Source organism: Gorilla gorilla, chromosome 16 (genome assembly GCF_029281585.2).
Source record: "Gorilla gorilla gorilla isolate KB3781 chromosome 16, NHGRI_mGorGor1-v2.1_pri, whole genome shotgun sequence".
In the NCBI taxonomy this organism is placed as follows: domain Eukaryota; kingdom Metazoa; phylum Chordata; class Mammalia; order Primates; family Hominidae; genus Gorilla; species Gorilla gorilla.
In genome coordinates, this window is record NC_073240.2 from 27845411 (window position 1) to 27866548 (window position 21138).

The following is a 21138-nucleotide window of genomic DNA, read 5'->3' on the forward strand; positions in this document are numbered from 1 at the left end:
AACCTTCATCAGGTAACATCAGGAGAAGATGACCATGTCTAATGGGGCAAGGCGGACTGGAGGTGGCGCAAGTTCCTGGACCACTAAGGCTGGCTGCTAACCCCAGTGGAGCAAAGGCAGCTTACTCTTGGGAGGAGAACAGCACCTACCTCCTCTGGTCATCCCCTTTCCTTCCTCTTCCTTCCTGCCTCTGAGGTCATCAATGACCTGTTGTCTGCCCAAGGATGGGAGATTCTTATGTTATCAAACATTGATTGGTGAAATTCATCCTCGGTCTTTTCAATAACCAGTCCCAGAGAGCATCTTCTTCTCAGGTGAGCCTTCCTCCCCATCAAAGCCTATCACTCTCCTTTAGATACAGAGAGGAGGGGTGTGTGTGATGTGTGAATGATAACAGCACTCCTTCGGATGATCCTGTGCTGTGAGTCTATGGCAGCACATTTTGTCACTCTAGTCATGTCCATGGAGCCAGTGCCCCTGAAGGGACTATAAGTGGATGCAGGACTCACCTGTGGCGAAGACAACATTCCTCGAGACCAGACGGTGCTCCACGATGGAGAACTGCGGGAGCTCAATCCTTTCCACTCCGGTAACAGCCTTGTCCCCGCCTCGCCAGTAAAACTCAATGTCATCCGTGGTGTAGCCATCTGCCAAGAGAGAAGCAGGGAGACAGCAAACATCACCATTTTGTATAAATGCACGGCTAAATAAACTATCATTAACATGGAGGTTGCGGCTCTGCTATGTTTTGAGTAGATGTGCTTAATGTGCTTGTCTAGGGCAAGTGTCATCAAAGAACTAACTTTCCAATATTCTCATGTTACTGCTGCCATTTTATTTGTACCAGGTTGGTACTGAAAAGTCGAGAAGCTGGGGAGAATGGGTGCTCTGACCAGAGTTCTATTTGCGAAGTGTAACTTCAGAGCTGACCCAGACACCACACAGAGATGAATTTAAAATGTATCTCAACTGCAATGAATAAGATAGTTTTAAGAGAATGAGAATTGAAGTATGAAGAATTCCAGAAAGGCATACTCCTCTCAAGAGCTTCTGAGAGAGTTCAAAGTTCAAATACTGAAGGTAAATTTCGCCAATCAGTGGTTGATTACATGAGGTAAGCTCACAGCAAAAGGAATGTTCTCCTTGGCATATTTGGATGGTTTTATCAGCTCTTCCTGACCACGAAGTTTGCCAACCTTAGAAATGCCTGTTCTTGGGATATTCCTGACCCTTAGAGATGGGCACAGGTGGTCTCATCAGAAAGAACAGTGGTCATTAGCTGGATTATAGCTCCAAATCCAGCTTTAGCACAGTGCTCATATTTACAGGGTGATTAATCATGGCTTCTTGAGAATGAGTAAGTGGGGCAATAGGTGCATTCTTACTTGTAACACCCAGGAGTCTCCTAAAACATTAGGTCAACTTTGTCAATAAGATCATTTAAAGCAGAGATTGGGAGAACAATATTATCTCAATATCAAAGACTTTTTAATTTGAACATAAAATATAAGAAAAAATATTCACTCAATATTTAATGTTAGTCAAACAAATGGACCAAAGCTGTAGGGTGGGGAAGAGTTGCTCCCCACAGCTAATGCCACCTTCCTGGTCCTACCTACTCTCCTCTCTTTAATAAAACATGCATCTTTCCACATGGTAAGTGGCAGACTCTACTTAAAACCTGCAAATGCTTCCCAGTGAAATTATTAATAGCAAAACAACTACAAACTCCTTACAAGAACCTCAAGAACCTACAGGCCTGACCCCTGGGCCTTCAGCCCTCCTTTCTCATTCACCCAGCCAGGCCTCACTGGTCTCTTATTGCAGCTCAGACCAGTGTGCTCTGCCCAGGGCTGCTGGGTCCTGTGCAGGGACACACCTCCAGATCTTCACATAGCTCATTCTTTCCCACATTTGCATCTTGGCTAAAATAAAACCTTTTGCAGAAGCCTTCCCTGGCATTCCATCTCACAGGCAACCTCGCAATCACTCACTATGCTTTTATCAGACTTTACTTTCTTCAAAGTACTACCACTATTTGATTTTGGTCTAATGGCTTCCTGTCTTTTGTGGATTATAAGCTCCACAAAGGCAGGTGTTTTGTCTGTCATCTCTAAATATCCCTTTGCTTACAACCGTGCCTACATAGAGTTAATGTCCAGTAAGTATTTGTTGGATAAACTTTGGGTTGATGAATTTGCCCTCAAGTGTGGAAATAAAGACACCATTTTTCTTTTATCTATTCCCAATATGGAGACATGTGTAGTCAGACCAGAAGAAAATCAGGAGAATCCCTTCTTCCACTCAAATGATTAAACCATGATTCTCTGCAGAGAAGGGACCTCACACATGGAGAGAACCTCTTCTACAGCAGATCTTCCTGCTCATCATACACCACTGCCCATACACCACAGCGGCAGAGTCCTCTCTCTCAGGAGTCATGCACTGTGTGACTTGACAGTTGAAACAGGAGCTGCTGCCTTACTTAGATTCCAAATTGGCCTTCCTGAAACTTTCTCCACTGGAGTTGTGCCCTCACTGGAGTTGTGCTCTCTGGCCACACTGAAGCCAGTTAACTTCTTAAGATCATCCTTCAAATACTGGGAAATCATCTTTTCCCTGAGCATTCTGTCCTCTAAGGTAAAAGTCCCCAGAGAATTCAACTATGCATCACTTGACATGGCTTTATGTCTTTCTTATTCTGTGAAAGCACAGCTCTCGGAAAACACGACAGTGATGTAGGGTGGAAGTGAGGGGCACCATGGGGCCAGCCCCACCCAGGATCTACACTAGCCTACCACCAGTGCAGTTTCTCAATATGTTCATTCACAAAGACATTCGCTTCTTAACACAATTGTTTCAAGTGGGACTGCAAAGTCAAAGTCATTTATCCCCCTAAAATTCAGTATAAATATTGACAAGCCTAAATCCAATTGAGACTAGTTATAAACCAGTTCATAATAGGCCAAGATAAGCAACAACAAAAACCATATCCTGATATGCCAGGAGGTGTAGTTTAGGTAGCAGGAGGGACATTGTTAGATGTTATGGATGCAGCTCTCATCTCTCATATAGGAGTACTCAATGCTGAATTATCAATAAAGCATCTGAATACTACTCAAATTGAAGAAAATTGCTGAGATGCAGAAATAGCCTGCTTGTCAAGCCGAGTTCCTGATGGGAAATGAGTTTTACTCTGACCGCCCAGGGTCCCAGCAGTGCAGCCACTCATGCGTGATGAAGCATATTGTAGGAAAATAGCATCTCGGTGTTTGCTCTCCTCTCACTGAATGGACCGAAATGAGGGGCATTTGTTTTCTTCTATTTCAGCGCAGCAAACAGACTCTCTTAATCAGATTAGAATGAAGAACTCTTTTATACTAAGTCTCTCTCTCTCTCTCTCTTTCTCCCTCTGTGTCTTTCCCTCTTTCTATGTCAAAAAAAATTATGGATGCCTTGAAAAAAGATGCTAAATAATGACAAAAGGATCAAAAGTACAAATAGGAGAAAGAAACACAGATACGGATACACACAGCTTTCAATTTCCAGAGTGCAGTTCTGCTCGTCCAGGGGGTATCTCCTGAGGTCCATCATGCATGCTGCTGTCGTGGTGATTCTGAAATACACAGGGTGAGGGAAGATATTAAAGAAGGGCTGAGAAATATATCAGGGAGACTGCTCCTAGATAAACGAGTAAGCCCCTGTGGGAACCCTGCCCAAAGTACGCCTGGCTAAACATCGTTCACTATATATAGAGAGAAACTTGAGTAAATAAGAAACTCTTTTCAGCATAATATAGACCAGATTTATCAAGAAAAAAAAAAAAACACAAAACTTTATTTTATTACATATTTTTTAATCATTTATTTTTTGATTGACATAAAAATTGTATACATTTGTAATATACAGGATGATGTTTTGAAATATATATATGCTGTGAAATAGCTAAATTGAGGTAATTAACAAATGTATTGTGTCACCTATTTTTTTTTTTTTTTTGATCGGAGTCTTGCTCTGTCGCCCAGGCTGGAGTGCACTGGCACGATCTCAGATCACTGCAAGCTCCAACTCCCGGTTCATGCCGTTCTCCTGCCTCAGCCTCCCGAGTAGCTGGGACTACAGGCGCCCGCCACCAGGCCCAGCTAATTTTTTTGTGTTTTTTAGTACAGACGGGGTTTCACCATGTTAGCCAGGATGGTCTCGACCTCCTGACCTCGTGATCCGCCTGCCTCGGCCTCCCAAAGTGCTGAGATTACAGGCGTGAGCCACCGCACCTGGCCTGTATCACCCATTTAGCTCTTTTTGTGTGTGATGAAAATGCAAAATCTACCCTCTTGCAATTTTTGAGTATACATACAGCACTTTGTTATTAGCTATAGTCACCATATTGTACCAAAAACTTACTAGGTCTTATTGACTTTGGATAATCAGTGGCAGAGAAAGGGGTTTCCAAGGAAGTTCTTACCTTCAATTTTTGGTTCTTTTCTTGTCTATAGGCTCTCTAGCCTCTCTAGTACAGACAGAGCCTATGTGTGGGACACCGCCAATTAGGTTAAGACTGAGGTCTTTGACTTTCCACGGGAAGTGTTAAAGTAGCTACAGATACACTTTGGAACTCTAAACCTCACCTCTGCTTCTTTCTATTTTATTATAGTTGTCTGTTGGGCTGAATTCTGCTATTACAGAAACTTTTTTACTGTGTGATCATCTATCTTTTCAAAACAAATATTTGGCTCCTATTTTATCAATTATGAACCAAAATTGGGTGGGTTAAGTTCTCTTGGGGCCAGCTAAAGCCATGGAAATAATTACTTCCCCAAAGCAGTTAAGGCTCCACCATGCAATGGTTAAGCCAACCCTACACTGAGAAACAATACTTCTAGAAATGTCAAGTCCATTTCCTACTCTGCCTGCAGCCTTCTCTTAGGGAGACCAACTTACTCACAGCTGCTTCTTTGAAAACGCAACTATTAGGGTTATTATATTTTACACTACATATCTCTAGAACCCCACCCTTTCCCCACCAATGTCAAAGGTGACTGGACTGTGGTGGGTTCCTGAGTCAAAGACAGCAAGCCATTAGTGGGTGAGAGATACATGACATGGCCTGAGTTGAAAGGCAGAGTGGAGCTAAAGAGACTCTCTTCCATAGCAATGAATTGAACAGTAAAGATAAGAGTGGAAGTGCATCTGCAAGGCCATGGTTTACAGGCTTGTGATGCTGTTTTCAAACTGGAGAGCAAAGGATGAGAAAGCATCATAGAGGGAGAGAAGGTACAGCAAGTAGAGTTGAGGTTGCAGTCGTAGTTGTGCCCCAGGCCACAGCAGGTGGCCTTGCTGAATGTGTGGCTCCACCTCTCCAGGGAGCAACTTCTGAAAGCCTGTGCAGGAGTTGTGTAACTGGCAGTCCTGGCTATGCCCATTCAGTGATGGGGAGTAAGAATGAAAATGTGAGAATGCTTTCTCCTGAGATCCCTAGAGTCACCTTCAATCCCCAGCTGTCCTTCAGGTTTCATCTTTCTTGAAGCCCAGTGTTGAGCTTTTTCTGAATGATCTTCATTATGAGTATTCACAACAAACCTACTAATGCTGCAGGTAATAAGCAAGCCCGACTCTTACCAACAGATCCTAACCAAACACCTGTAAAACACTAGACATGTGCCAATACTGATGGACTTGTGTCATTTACCTTAAACGCATGTGATAAGGAAATAATGGAGTTAAGTATGTCCTTCCATTAGCATCTGGTTAAGCAAGCAGGTTGAGCAACATTCTACTTTCCAATGATTGAGAGAAGCAGTGAGGGATAATGCCAACATATTTAGCACACAGGTCAATGCTTAATTTTTTATGCAAATAGCATGCATGCACCATGCAGACATCATCAATAAAATCCATACCAATGGTGAAAGTGTGTTCCTTCCATGTCATAACACTTCCCCTTATCCATGGAGTCAAGGAGTGCATTACATTCTGTGATCCCAAATCAACACATAGCTCTTTGTCATATTTTTCTACAGCATTTAACATTCTAGCCAACTGAAGTTCCAGACTCACACCTTTCAACTCTGGCATGTGTTATGGCAGATTGACAACCCAATATCCATACAAGATGCCTATAATGCAAAATTAGAATAGAGTTCTGCTACAATTATGAATCTTTATGAAGAAGAACCTTCACTGACAATGTTCAAATTTTTTAATTTTCTTTTTGTTTGTTTTTTTTTTTTTTTTTGCTACGGAGTCTTGCTCTGTCGCCCAGGCTTGAGTGCAGTGGCGCAATCTTGGCTCACTGCAAGCTCCATCTCCCAGGTTCACACCATTCTCCTGCCTCAGCCTCACAAGTAGATGGGACTACAGGCACCTGCCACCACGCCCAGCTAATTTTTTTGCATTTTTAGTGGAGACAGGGTTTCACCGTGTTAGCCAGGATGGTCTCGATCTCCTGACCCCGATCCACCTGCCTTGGTCTCCTAAAGTGCTGGGATTACAGGCGTGAGCCACCGCGCCTGGCTTAATTTTCTTATATATTTTGGTACCTATTCACTTGAACTGAGTCAATGATTGAAATTACTGTTTCTTACTGTTTTCTTACTCACTTTTCAGACCACCCCTAACACACACACACACACATGCACGCACACACACACACGCACACACACACGCATACACACACATAAACATGCCCAAATTGTCCGGGGACACCATGTGCAGTGGTAACATTATTGGAGGGAGAAGGGGAACCTGAGGCTAGAAGAATTGGTGACAGCATGCCCTTTTCCCACCAAGTACAGTAGCTGTCCAGGTCTTCTCATTCTGTTATAATGCTGGCTATAAAATGGAGCCCCATTTCAGTGAGCTGAGATGGGGCCACTGCACTCCAGCCTGGGCGACAAAGTGAGTGAGACTCCATCTCAAAAAAAAAAAAAAAAAAGAGAGAGAGAAAGAGAAGAAGGAAATTCTGAAATTTGTGACAACATTGATGGAATTGGAGAACATTAAGCTAAGTGAAATAAGTCAGGCCCAGAAAGACAAATATCACATTTTCACTTATTTGTGGAATTAAAACAATGAACTTATAGAAGTAGAGAGTAGAATGGTGGTGGCAGAAGCTGGAGGAGGGAAAATGGGGAGGTGATGACCAAAGGGTAGACAATTTCAAACAGGGAGAATATGTTTTCTCTTTTTGTGCGTTCTATTGCAGAACATGGTGAATATAGTTAGCAGTAGAGTATTGTACATTTCAAATTGCTAAGTAAACTTCAAATGTTCTTGCCACAAAAAAATGTTAATAATTTGAGGTGATGGATATGTTAACTAGCTTGATTTAATTATTTCACATTAGATTCATAAATCGTAACATCATTTTGTGTCCCATACATTTTTCCGCCACGCAACTCCCTCTTCACAGAACCCATAAATCTATACAATTATACACTGTCAATTTACAATTAAAAAAATGGAGCCACTTTTTTCTTTTTATGTGAGGAATAAGGTAGACACATCTACTCACTACTTTTCTTTATTTGGAAGAAATACTCAGAAAACCCTCTCAGAGTGAAGAGTGAGGCACATGAGCTTGCTCTTGCTCATGCTGCAAAAGGTAACCATCAAGATAGAAGAAGTAGCTGAACAGCTGGGATAAAAAGGCAAAAAGAGAGAGAGTAGGGGTGGGGAGCAGAGCGATGAAGTAGGCTGTGGAGCAGGAGCATGCCCCTCCCTGAGCCACAAAATCCTCATCCAAGTTGGCTAAACTCATCACAGGCTGGGAGAGTGGGCCTTTTGAGTGAATCGACCCTGGGACGTTACAGAAATCATCGAATGTGTGCTCCACCTCTCCAGGGAGCAGCTTCTCAAAGCTTGTGCAGGAGTTGCGTTAAGGTTGAGAAGGGTTACAGAACGGTTGAGGAATTTCACAGACGGTAGAACTGAGAGTTCAAGCCTAGTGCACGGAGATCAACCAAGGGCAGATAGGCCACAGTGACATCTGGGCTCCACCTGTGTAATCCCCAACACTCACACACATGGTTTTATATTTTCCCTAATAAATACACATATTTTTCGTTCTGACAGAATAATTTAACCAACATCTAGTGCCACCTTCTCCAGCCCTCTGTGATCGAGAATTCCACTGTTATTCCTAAGTGGTGAAGCTCAGCAATCGGAATCCAATAGGACTGGGTGAGGCTCTCTCAGTATTACTCTTCAGTAGGTTCCTTTTTTTTCTTTCGATTGTTTTTTTGTTTTATGATTGAGAGACAGCAGTGCTTAGGGTCTCTGTGACTACGAGGTATGTTTCTGATAGAGAAGCAGAGGAAGATAATGGCCAAGTGACAGAAGACATGCCTGTGTCCAATATATCCTTTCTTTACAGTCATACTTTGAGAATGCTGAAAGTAGAGAGAAAAAACAAACAAAAAAGTCGACAAAGAGACAGAGGACTGAGGACTAGAGAACTGGACAACGTTACAGGGATGGTGCTAATTCGTCATCTCAGTGCCCAGGACAACCACCAGTCATATCTGTACTTTATGGAACACCAGTTGAGCAGTTGCTCAGTGCCCAGTTCTGTGCCAAGTACTTTAATACACATGTGTTTACTCTCACAACAACCATATTATAGAGGTATTGTTATTATTATATCCATTGTGCAGATGAGTGAACCAAGGTTTGGAAAGAGTAAGCAGCTTGACCACATTCCCAATGCCACTGGAAGGCAGATGCGGCATTCAGATCCAAGCAGTTTGAACCCTATGCTCTGCTACATCTATATTACCTCTTTTACCTTAAACATACAAGATACATTCAACTTTTAAAGGCCTACTCAGGAAATGAGAATCTTGTTTTGAATGAAGAACAATAAGTTTGATAAATTTATGTAGACAGAGATATAAATATTGATACTTACACATATTATAGGCATATATATACATATATATTCATAATATTCTCATTAGATATGTCAAATTGGAAATATAATGAGTAAATGCAGAAAATAAATAATCTACATGCTATTCCTACAGTAACTATAGTGACATTTAATCCAACAGCTTCCCACCCATTGTGGAATAGGGTCATTTATAAGATCATTCCTGCTTTTACAAATAATACATGTCTAAAGATATGATTAGGAATTAAAAGTATTAACATGTAAGAAATAAACTTGAAGTTGTAAGGAGAGCACTATCTCTAGTAAGTGTAAAATCATATTTTGAGATTCTGGTGACGCACTGTCTTTGGACGCTGTCTTCAACTACCCTTAGAGACCGTTCCCTGCACGCCTGAGTCAAGGATGTCAAGATCCACGGATGTCAGTGTGTTGAAGGGTTTTCATTTTGTCTCAGTTGTATTAAGCTTGTGAAATACTTTCTGGCATTAGCATTTCCATTTTTAAAATATTCACACATTGATAAATCATAATAAGGGCAGATGCAAACTCTTCATGAATTGCATAAATACAAACTTCTCTGCATAAGGACTGCTGTGTAAATGTTGCTGTCTGATGGTCAGGGACTTGCTCACTTCTGCAAACATTTGTCTGAAACATCTACCTGTTGACTTAGGTATAAAAGTGCTCCTTGTCAGTGTTGCTGGGAAAGGCTGGGTATGGTCAGAGTCTGGGATTCATGCTTAGAGTGAATCCAGCAATGCACACAATCTCTTCCCCCATTTGTATGAATAGTTTTGATTCACTGTAAACACTGGAGAGAACAGATTAAAATGTCCATTGCAAGCACTGATTCTGATGTCCCTGGCTGGCCACTGTATGCCAAGGTCCTGGACCAGCTTTCTCAGAGAAGCTTCTGGAACTAAACAATCTTGGTCTCTATCTCTCCTCAGCTTCCTCCTTTTGAATGTTTTCATTACATTTCATTACACCTACAAATCAGAATGTCCATTATTTGTTAGCTTGCTGGCCCCTCACTCACCCCCAGGTGAGCCCACAAGAGCAGGACTTTATTGCTCCTGTCCACGGTTCTCTCCCCAGTACCTAGAATGGCAGCAACCCCAACCACACACACAGAGTAAGTGTCCTGTAAATATTCTCAAAACAAATGACTTTCAAGATAAGAGGACCAGGCATAAGCTGAAGTGTGGGACTCGAGCAAAATGTGGAAAGAGAAAGAGTTGGTTTAGTCCTTCTTGGCTTGAATGTCCCAAATGTAAGAGTCAGAGGGGACACATTCCCGCTAACAAGCACTCCCAGCATGAGTCCTGGCTGTGCATGGTTATGGACTCTGTTGAGAACCTCCATGGGGTCACCGGTCAAGAGGCTTGGATAAGAATCCCCTATTTTTATGGTCAAGTGGTCTCCGTGAATCTTTATGTTGCAGAATTCAATTCTTACCTGCAGAATTCAATCTTGCAGAATTGAATCCAACATCAGTGTGTGAGAGCTTTATGGCTTCAGCTGCAGCGAAGACCACAATGAAATGCCGCCTTCAGGGGAGTCCTGGATCTCTGATCACAATCTTGTTAAGCTAGCAGGACCTGGAAGCAAGTTAGTAGCTCCTTTGGTGTGACTTCTGGCTTGCACTCGAGATGCCCAAATGTTCCAGAAATCTGGGCGAGAGCTGTATTTGTGGCCACGGGTTAGCACCACAGCCAAGGCATTGCTTCACAGGTAACCATTTGGCCCTTTGCAGTCACCCTACGGCAACTCACTCTCATCTTCATTCATCATTCCTCTGATGCAGGATGCACTGGCTGGTGGAGGCAGCTATCATTTTACCAAGAAAAGGAACTCAGATGCTAGGATGTTGTATCTAAGTCAAATAATTCAGACCAAGCATTTTCCTTGAGCAAATGCTTGTTATTCAATGTGAAGAAGTCACAGGACATAGGCCAATGTTTCGGTTATCCCGATTTTTGTTTTACTTTACAAAATACATAAGAAAACACATTCATAGAACTATCCAAAGGCTTTTGCTATGGGAACTCCTTGAAGATGTTGCTGGGAAAATTATTGTGGTAAGTTGACTATGTTAGCAGCCAATTCCTTTCCTCTTTCCAGAATCCACTCTCCCAGCCATGTCATTACAACTCTACTCACCAAAGAGGAGCTGGCTGTTTGCCTGCCTCTTGAATGTGCGCCAACTTTGTGACTTGCTTTATCTAATATAAAGGCTGGAAGTGACCATGTGCCAGCCCCATGCTTAGGCCCTAAGATGCATTCTTTTTCTAGGCTTTTCTGCTTCTTCCTCTGCTGTGAGAAAGCCATGCCCAGAAGAGTCTGCTGGTTTCAGGAGAATGAACACAGAGAGCAGGACTGAGGTGACCATTCATCTTTTCAGAGACTACCCTGGGTAAGCTAATGGGTCTCCCATATCCAGCCTGTGAGAGAGCCAGCCAGAATCAGCAGAGATGCTCATTAACAACCCAGACACACAAGCAATGAGCACTTTGGGGTTACTGTATGCATCGAGGCTTTCTAGCTGATTGTTACACAGCACTCTTGCGGCAATAGATAACCGATACGATAGTCAACACAAGCAACTGCAAACATACAAAAGCATAAATTCTCTTATCACTACGTAGGGATCACAACCTGATACTTCTGAGGAGTGTCATAAGATAGCAAAACCCTTAGCAAACAGCATTTTTCTAAAAGAGGGACATCTGTTTCTATATTGAAGCATAACTCCACTACCATTTAGGAATCCTAATTTTGGTGAATGAGTAGTCCCATCAGGCAAATGAGACAGGCCCAGTGTACCTCCTCTTGATTTTCAAAGAATTTGGCAACACGCTACACAAAGCCGCAAACTGGCAATAGTGCTCAAGCCAGAATGAAAGGGGTATGCCAGATTCTAGAATACCTGAAAGAAAGGAACTGCCCAGAGGGTGGAATGAGAAGTTCTTAAGGACTACACCACAGGTTCAACCCTCTGAAGAGGAAGAGAGAAAACAGCTTGAAAGAATCACTAAAGTACTTTGAGTCACTCCAACTATCTGGATCTAATTATGGCACTTCGGGGTTTCACAATCTAGAACTGCATTGTCCAAAACAGTAACCACCAACCATGTGTGACTATTTATATCTACATTTAGAATTAATTATTTTAAATCAATTTAAATGAAATAATATTAAAAATGTAGCTCCTCCGATGTTCTAGTCACATATCAAGTGCTCAACAGCCCTCTGTGACTGGCTGGTAGCTACTGTACTATGCAGATTACGGACTACCCTCATTACCACAGAAAGCTCCATCAGACAGCACAAAAATAATACCTTGCTATCTGTGTCTCTAGCCTCAGAGAACATGACTCTCTGGATGAATGTAGTTGGGGGGATATGGTCAAATGCATGGAACCCAGAGGCTTGAACGTAAGCTGTCACAGCTGGAGGAAGCCTTGCATGCTGGGGTAGAAAATGTCACTCAAGACTCTACCCAAAGTGTGTCTGATTTCATGGTTTAGTTATAACTCAGCAGCCAGACAGAAAGACCTACCCTAATTAAGTGACAATTAGGCGTAACAAATGGATCACCTTAACCTGATCTTCACATTTATATCCTAGAGGCTACAGCCTCCAATATGAGAGTGAAACTGAAGTCAAGATCACCACATCCATATTGGCACTAGAAAGTCACTTTGTTTCTATGAATCTGTCCCACCAAAGCATAAACATTCTGAATAAAAGAAGAGATATTCTATGAAAAGCAATGGAAGCATAGAAAAAGCTAAAGTTGAAAAATTTAGATGACCTATGTCTGGTTACTAAATGTATGAGTGGATATGGCCTCTTTTTAAGAAGAACGGGGAGGCAAAAGAACATTCTGAAATGAAGGCATAGACAGAGAGAAGAAGCTGCAACACTGAGAGATGAATGCAAGAAATCCTAGCCACAAATGCCAAATTGAAATCTGTACTGAAGACAAGGGAATAGAATTAACATGGCTGAAAATCCTTTAACGGCATGGAAAGCTTCTTACATTTTAATGGGCCCATATGTTATTAAAGGACCTTATTAAAATTCGGATTCTGTCCCAGCACTTTGGGAGGCCGAGGCGGGTGGATCACAAGGTCAGGAGTTTGAGACCATCCTGGCTAACACGGTGAAACCCCATCTCTACTAAAAATACAAAAAATTAGCTGGGCATGGTGGCACATGCCTTTAGTCCCAGCTACTTGGGAGGCTGAGGCAGGAGAATTGCTTGAACCTGGGAGGTGGAGGTTACAGTGAGCCAAGATCACACCACTGCACTCCAGCCTGGGCAACAGAGTGAGACTCCGTCAAAAAAGAAAAAACAAAAAAAATTCAGATTCTGGAATTGGGTGGGTCTTTCATTTGAAATTCCCAGATAACATTCCCAGGTGATGCTGATGCTGGTCTGGATGACCCTACTTTGAGTAGAAAGGAGAGGGCAAACTTGTAAAACCTACTCAAAGGCAGAAGCTTTGAAAACAGAGGAGATGATAGATACTGAGGGGATAAAATGGATATGTAACTGAGATTTATTAGAGCAAGACCAAACAGCATCCAAATTAGCAAATTAAACTTAAACATGAAACAGTCAAAAAAATTTTAATTAAAATACAATACACACAATATAAAATGTACCATTTTTGTGATTTTTAAGTATATAATTCAGTGCATTCACACTGGTGTGCGACCAACACTACTATCCATTTCCAGAACTTTTTCATCATCTCAAACAGAAACTCTGTACCTTTTAAACAATAACATCGATTACCCTAACCCCAGGCCCAGTAACCTGTTCACATACTGTCTCTATGAATTGACCTATTCTATGGGTCACCACACATAAGTGAAATCATATAAATGAAATATTTGTCTTTTTCTGCCTGGTTTAGTTCAATTACTATATTTTTTTCAAGGTTCACCCATGGTGTAGCATGTACAAGAATTTCATACAATTTTAAAACTGAAAAATATTCCATTATATGGATATACCATATTTTATTTATCCATTCATCTGTTGGCAGACATTTGGGTTGTTTCTACCTTTTGGATACTATGAATAATCCCACTATAAACATTGGCGTAAAAATATCTGTTTAGGTCACTTCTTTTGTATACACCTAGAAGTGGAATTGTGGATCATATGTTAATTTTACGTTTAAATTTTGAGGAACCACCATACTGCTTTCCACAGTGACTGAATCATTTTAAATTCCCATCAGCAATCCCTAAGTGCCTATTTTTTCTTGATTTTGACAACATTTGTTCTTCTCATTTTAATATATATATATATATATATATATATATATATATATATATATATATATAATAGCCATCCTAATGTGTGTGATGTAGAATCTCATTGTGGTTTAAGGAAATGTAAGTCAAAACCACAATGAAGTACTATATCACACACATTAGGATGGCTATTGTCTTTTTTCCTATTTCCTTTAGTTCTTTGTCCATGTTTTCCCTTACCTCTTTGAATAAAGAGATTATTTAAAGTCTTTATCAAGTAAGTCCAATAATTAGATTTCTGCCAATTAATTTTGTTCCTTTGACTAAGCCATGTTTTCCTCTTTCTTTGTATGCTTTGTGATTTTTTTCCCCTGAAACTTGGGCATTTCATCATTATAATGTGGTCACTCTGAAAATCAGATTCTTTCCTTTGCCCAGGATTTGCTGCTTTTAACTTTATGAGTCCATTTGTTTTGAATCATTTCAAAACTTTTTTTGAAAAGATTATTTCTTGTCAAGTTTAATCAGTGAAGTCTCTGTTGCTTTAGCTCATGTTTAGAGAATGTTTTAAATTTATTTATCTATGTATGTATTTGTCAGAGATGCGATCCCACTCTATTGCCTAGGCTGAGTGTAGTGGCATGACCACAGCTCACTGTAGCTTCAAACACCTGGGCTCAAGTGACCTTCCTGTGTCAGCCTCCCACGTAGCTGGGACTACAGTCCTGCACCAACATGCCTGGCTAGATTTTTTCTTTATTATTATTTACTTATTTATTTGGTAGAGATGGGGTCTTCTTACATTGCCCAGGCTGGTCTAAAACTCATGGTCTCAACTGATACTCCCACCTCAGCCTCCTAAAGCACTAAGATTACACGCATGAGCCACCATGCCTGGAAAATGTTTTAACAAGAATTTCTTTAAGTGCCAAGAGCTGAAACAAACGAACAAAAAACACACAAACGAAAAAGAGAACAGCATTCTTTCTCAGTCTTTGCAGACTGCCTATGTGCTGGGGCACACTTTCCTCTAAGCCTAGGGATTGGCCAAAAGCAAAAATTGGAGGTTCCTTAGGACTTTTCTGAGCATACTTCTTGTCTAGGCATGTGCATGGAGTTTTAAGTACTTCTACATATGTGGCTGCTTTTGCATGACCTAATTTCTCTAAGAGTCTCATCCCAGCTTCTCTTTTGAGCCTTAGATGGTGTATTTTATGCTTCCATCCAAAATCTCCCAACCCAGGCATCTTTAGGTTTGTCTTCACCCCGTAGCCTTAATGGGCACTGCCTGCCCCTTCTCTTACTTGCATTCTGAGTTAGGCAAAGCTGAGATGAACATCTTGCTTCAGTCCTTCAGGCATCCTCCAGACAGTTTAGAACATACGTACACAATAATTTGCAAATAAGATCTGCTCTGCTCCCTCTGGTAGGAGAGGGAGAACTGGGAACTAGGCTGCTGCCTGCTCAAAATCAAAACAACCCCTGCCCTAGGATATGGGTGGGGGAAATGGCAAGTGAAAAATGCCACAAAACTTTCCTATTGTTTTTAATATAGCTTTTTTCTTGATTGGGCATTTGACTGGTTACTGTGAGCCTTAAACTGATTTCCAGAGCTTCTACAAGGTTCGTTCAGACAGCTTCTAGTTTTTGTTTTGTTTTATTTTGATGTTTTTGTGAGGGGACAAGAGCTTGGAGCTTTTTAGTCTGCCACTTTGCTGATGTTACCATCCAAGTGGAGCCTAAAGCAACCCCATTTTGGATGGTAATGCCTTTCTGACTTCTGATTAACCCCTGTTCCAGGAATGCCTCTAAGATTTCTACTTTTTCGACTGTTACCATAAATCTTGACTTTAGGTCAAAAGAGCCTGGACCATAAATCCTGCCCTTAAGCAGATTCACAGAGCATTCTTGCCTCTCCCTGAGAGGTCAACTTCGATTGTCCTATGCATTCCCTCCCTATGCTATATAAGCCCTGGATCTTGAGGGTAATGGTGTGAGGATCCTCCATCTTGTCTCACTGCTGCCTGAGACAAAGACATGGCCCCTGTTCATAAGTTCTCATTAAATGTATCTTTCTAAGAAACTGGATTTGTCAGCCTCTTTCTTTAGCCTCTCAGCTTCCTCAGCCTTTGGGGGTAGGCGTGTACAGACCTGCCCACTGCAGAACAACCCAACATCGGGGTTGATCACGGCAGGAGAGGGAGGGTGTTTCCAAAGCAAGACAAGGGTCTTTACAGGCAAGATAAGGAGGGTGTTTACAAAGATAGATAGGAATTTAATGAATAGAATTATGATATAAAGTAAAAGCCTAGTTCTTTAAAAATATAAATAAAACAGATATTTCTTGATACGAACAAACACAGTTATAAATGAAAAAGGGAATATAACAGTATGTTCTAAGAAGCTTAAAACATAAGAAAAAGCAATGTACATGTGCATGCTAATGATTAGAAAGGCCAAATAAAAATGACATCTTCCTGAAAAACATGAATTCTCACGGTTAATGCAAGCAGAAAACCTAGAGACCCATTAAGTATTGCAGAAACTGAAGCCCTGTGTGTCAGGGTGGAAAATGTTATTCAAGATCTTTTACAAAGTAGCATGCATTTATAAAACATTCCCCCCAAAAATATTTCATATAAATTATACATTTATGGGTAAACCTTTAAATACTTAAAGGAATATCAACCCTTTCAGGTATAGAAATTTCCCATATAACATAATCCACTGCAGAACATAAAAAAAGAGAGAAATCTACTTGATTCATGTTAGGACAAAACACACACAAAAAGAAGACATATATAATCTGTTACTATATTTAAGAGACTGTATATGGTATATATCACAGATAAATGGGCGAGACAACCTTCATTAGTTCATTTTCTGTTGCTTGTAACAGAATACATGAAATTGGGTAATTTATAAGAAATGAAATTTCTTTCTTACAGTGATGGAGGTTGGTAAGTCCAAGGTAGAGAACGTGCATCTGAAGAAAGTGAGAACCTTGTTTGCTAGAGGGAACTCTCTGAAGAGTCTCGAGGCAGTGTAGTGTATAATACGGCAAGGGGGCTGAGCAGGCTCATGTGCTAGTTCAGATTTCCCTTCCTCTTCTTATAAAGCCACCAGTTCCTCTCCCATGAATACCCATAATCCATTAATCTATAAATGGATTAATCCATTCATGAGGACAGAGCCATCATGACCCAATCACCTCTTAAAGGCCCCACCTCTCCATGCTGCCACATTGGGGATTCAGTGAGTTTTGGAACTCAAGGAGTTTTGGAGGGGACACTCAAACCATTGCAGGGCTTCCTACTACCACCTCTACATTGGATAGTTTATCTAGGAAATTTCAATAAATTGGCTCATGTTTCTTAGAAACTTCAGCCAAGCCATGATGTTAGATGACAAAGAGGGAACTTGGAAATAGGTTTCTTGGGAGAGTTTACACACATCTTGAAGGAAGGTTGGCACCTTCCAAGTGGCATACAAGGAGTAATGGTGCCTACTTTACACCTGAGAAAAGTGTTGTTAAGGTGACAAGATAGAGGAGACTGAACAGGAGTTGGCCTTTCAGATTACGAAGAATGCAGGCACATTTCCTGTTGCACACACATGAGCTACATGGATGAAATGGAGGTCCTGGATTTATCATGGATCCTCTACAATAGAGCTGCCTAGATGAGCAGAGAAATGGAAGATGACCATGAAGGATACATTCTTAGAGCTAACAAAAGCCCCAAGAAATTCCATGGAATAGAAAACCTGCCTACTGGCTCCACCACCAATACCCAATTTCAGTCAAGGAATTTGCTGGAAAGCTCTGAGAAGAGTTAATTTTCAATATTTTCCAAGTCAGAGTATGAAGCCACCAGAAAACAGTATCAGTTAATGTAAAACTTCTTATCCATTTTTTCTCCACCCTCAAAATTAAATCTTTAAAATTAGGGAAGTCATATGTAATTTATCATACTGGGTAGGGGTAGGGAAAAGAGAAAGTAGAAGGCAGAGAGGTTGAGAAGCCCCAAGTCCCTGCTCTTTGCCACTGCAGGCTTCCAGCCTGAAGTACAAATGGGCTGTGGAAAGGGAAAATGTTAATGCTAACTCTGAATTTAGTATTAAACACTGAACTGAGAATACCTGTGTAACATAAAGATAGAAAACAACTTTTACCAAAACATTGGCAGAAAACCATGACATCTGTCCAAATTTCACCAAGGTAGAGAAATTTTATACCTCCCTGAACAAAGTTTAATAGTAGGGTATAACTGCATTATGACTAGATCACAAGTTTTTTTTTTAATCAATAAACTGGTCGAATAAGAATTTTTAAGCAAAAAAAAAAAAAAAAATGGTAAATTAACCAAGAGCAAAGTGAAATTAAAGTTTTTATAAGAGGATTACCCATCAACATAAAATAGGATTTATCCCAGAAACTGAATGGATTGGGTGGGGGAAGTGATGTCACCAAGTGGTGGAATAGGATGTCAGATTCCACCTTCACCCCTCCACCCCACAAAGAAAGATCAAATAGCCACTGTCTACAGACCAGAACATCCTTTTGAAAATTTCAATATTGAAACAAGCCTGAGACATCCATTTGGTCTGCAGAACTGATTGAAATCCAAATTAGAAGAGTAAAAAGAAAGGTCTTACTTTGACTGCACTCCCCTTCCCCAAGTCAGCAGGATGCCAGATGAAAAAGGATTTCTATGGGCACACATATTCTACACGGGGAAAAGAAAATTGGAGGCAGTCATCCCATTTTCCAAGCATTTGGAAAGGCTTCCCAGGAAGCTCACCCTAGTTTCACCTCACAAAGAACATTAGGGGGAAATAACATGGCTAGATTGCCCAGGGTTAGATAGAAACAAAGAAAAGAGGCAGAGGTCATAGTCACCAGCAAACAAATCTGGGTGGTACTTCTGTTTCTCCCAGCTGTGGCACCAAACCACACCTCATAAACTAGCCACAAAGCTGATTTGGTTGCCATCAGAAACAGAATGGGAAGTTTAACCTAGCTCGAGTTTCTAGATGGCTAGTCAACATGCTCAGCCTCAGGGCCTACCCAATGACACTGCCCAGGCAGGGAGACTCCCACCTCTGCACATTTTGGAGAAGTGTGGAAGCTAGACCAGCTTGACCCAGGAAGTCAAGATGATTCCACTCAGCCAAAAAGCCTGCGCAATGACCTTGCCCAGGAAGGGAGACTCCCACTTCTATGCACTTTAGAAAAGTGAAGGGGCTAGACTAGCTTAAACCAGAAAGTCAAGCAGTGTTCCATTTAGCCAAAAGTCCACTCAATGACCCCACCTGGTAAGGAAACTTCTATCTTTGCACATTCCAGAGATGGAACGGGGCTAGACCTTTCCATCAGCATCCAGCTCCTCCAGCTTGAGCTGGGAGGTCAAACAGCTACTGAACTCAACAAAAAGGTGATTCCACATCAGGATGGGCTCCACCCATCCTGAACAGTGACCCCACCTAAACTCAGGGCCTGGCCTGCAGCCCTGCTCAACTACAGATCCCAAATAGCAAAAGTGCCCAGCCAGGGAATACAGTCCATAACCAGCCTGACCAGGAACCATCACAGTAACCAGCCAGCAGCTCTGCCTGATAGCAGAGTCCAGCCAGTAGCCTCACCAGAGAGTAGAGCACAGTCAGCAGCTTCATTCAACATCAAAGCAAAGGCAGAGACCCATCAACCACAGAATTGAAAAGCTCTGCCTGTGCAAGGTTGTCATGAGCTGGCCTTTCAGAATCACAGGCTAGAAGGCAGAGAGGATGAGATAGTGAAGGTCTATCACTGCCAAACAGAAAAACAAACAAAACAACAACAAAAACAAAAACACCTGTAAAGGCCAGAAGAAGAGCTATCTCCTCAAATGTGCAGACCACAATGGAAGGACACAAGGATTAAAAAGAATCGAGAAATCATGACACCTCTAAAAGAATTAATAAAGCTTCAACAATGAACCCTCAAGAAATGGAGATTATAAAATGACTAGTAAAGTATTAAGAATAATATTCAGAAAGAAGTTCAGTGAACTAAAACAATATAGAGAGATAAAATTTAATACAATATGAAAAACAATACTCAAAGCAAAACATTGACAAAGAAATAGAATGAATAGAAAAGAACCAGATACAAATCTGTAAGATAAAGACTACAATGATTGAACTAAAAAATTTAATAGAAAATTTCAACAGCAGACTGTACCAAGCAGAAGAAAGAATCAGTAAGCTGGAAGACAAAATATTTGAAATTATCCAGTCAGATAAACAAGAACAACAAAAGATTTAAAAAGAATGAAGAAAGCTTCTGGGTATCATAGAACATCATCAAGAGACTAAACAGTCACATAATAGGATTTGCAGAAGTAGAAGAGAAAAAAAAGCCAGAAAGCATATTTTAAAAAATAGTGGCTGAAAACGTTCTTAATCTAGTAATAGATACCAACATCCAGTTAAGGAAATACAGAAGTCACCAATCAAATTCAACCCCAAATAAAGTACACTAAGACATATAATAATCAAACTACCAATTATCAAAAACAAAGAAAAAGAAGAAAAGCATCCAGAGATAAGAAACATATCGCATATAAGAGGTGCCAATACGACTATCAGCAGACTCATCAACAGAAACCCTGCATTCTAAGAAAGAGTGGTATGATATATTCAAAATGATAAAGGAAGAAAACTATCAACCAAGAATATTTATCCAGTTAAGCTGTCATTTAGAAACGACAAAGAAATAAAAACTTTCCCAGACAAACAAATGTAAAAGACATCACTATCTCCTAGCTCTGCCTTACAGGAATTGCTACAGGGAATTCTTTAAACTGAAACAAAAAGCCAAAAAGTAGTAATATACAACATATGAAGGAATAAAACTCAATGATATAAGTAAAACAGTATCAAATTCAGAATACTCTAGGTTAGTAATGATGATGTGTAAGATGTTATCTCTAGTA

At 40.8% G+C, this 21138-nt stretch overlaps 1 protein-coding gene across 5 annotated transcripts in view; it reads right to left on the reverse strand.

Annotated features, from left to right (window-relative positions):
* The window catches only part of GABRB3 (gamma-aminobutyric acid type A receptor subunit beta3), a 230802-nt gene that overhangs the window by 36252 nt on the left and 173412 nt on the right, over positions 1-21138 (reverse strand). For all 5 annotated transcript variants that reach the window (XM_004055859.5, XM_004055858.5, XM_055364222.2 and 2 more), the window contains 2 exons: positions 3534-3616; positions 510-647 (listed from right to left, as the gene is read on the reverse strand). In XM_004055859.5, the coding sequence (XP_004055907.1) occupies positions 510-647; positions 3534-3616 (221 nt within the window). The remainder of the gene's footprint in view (positions 1-509; positions 648-3533; positions 3617-21138) is intronic.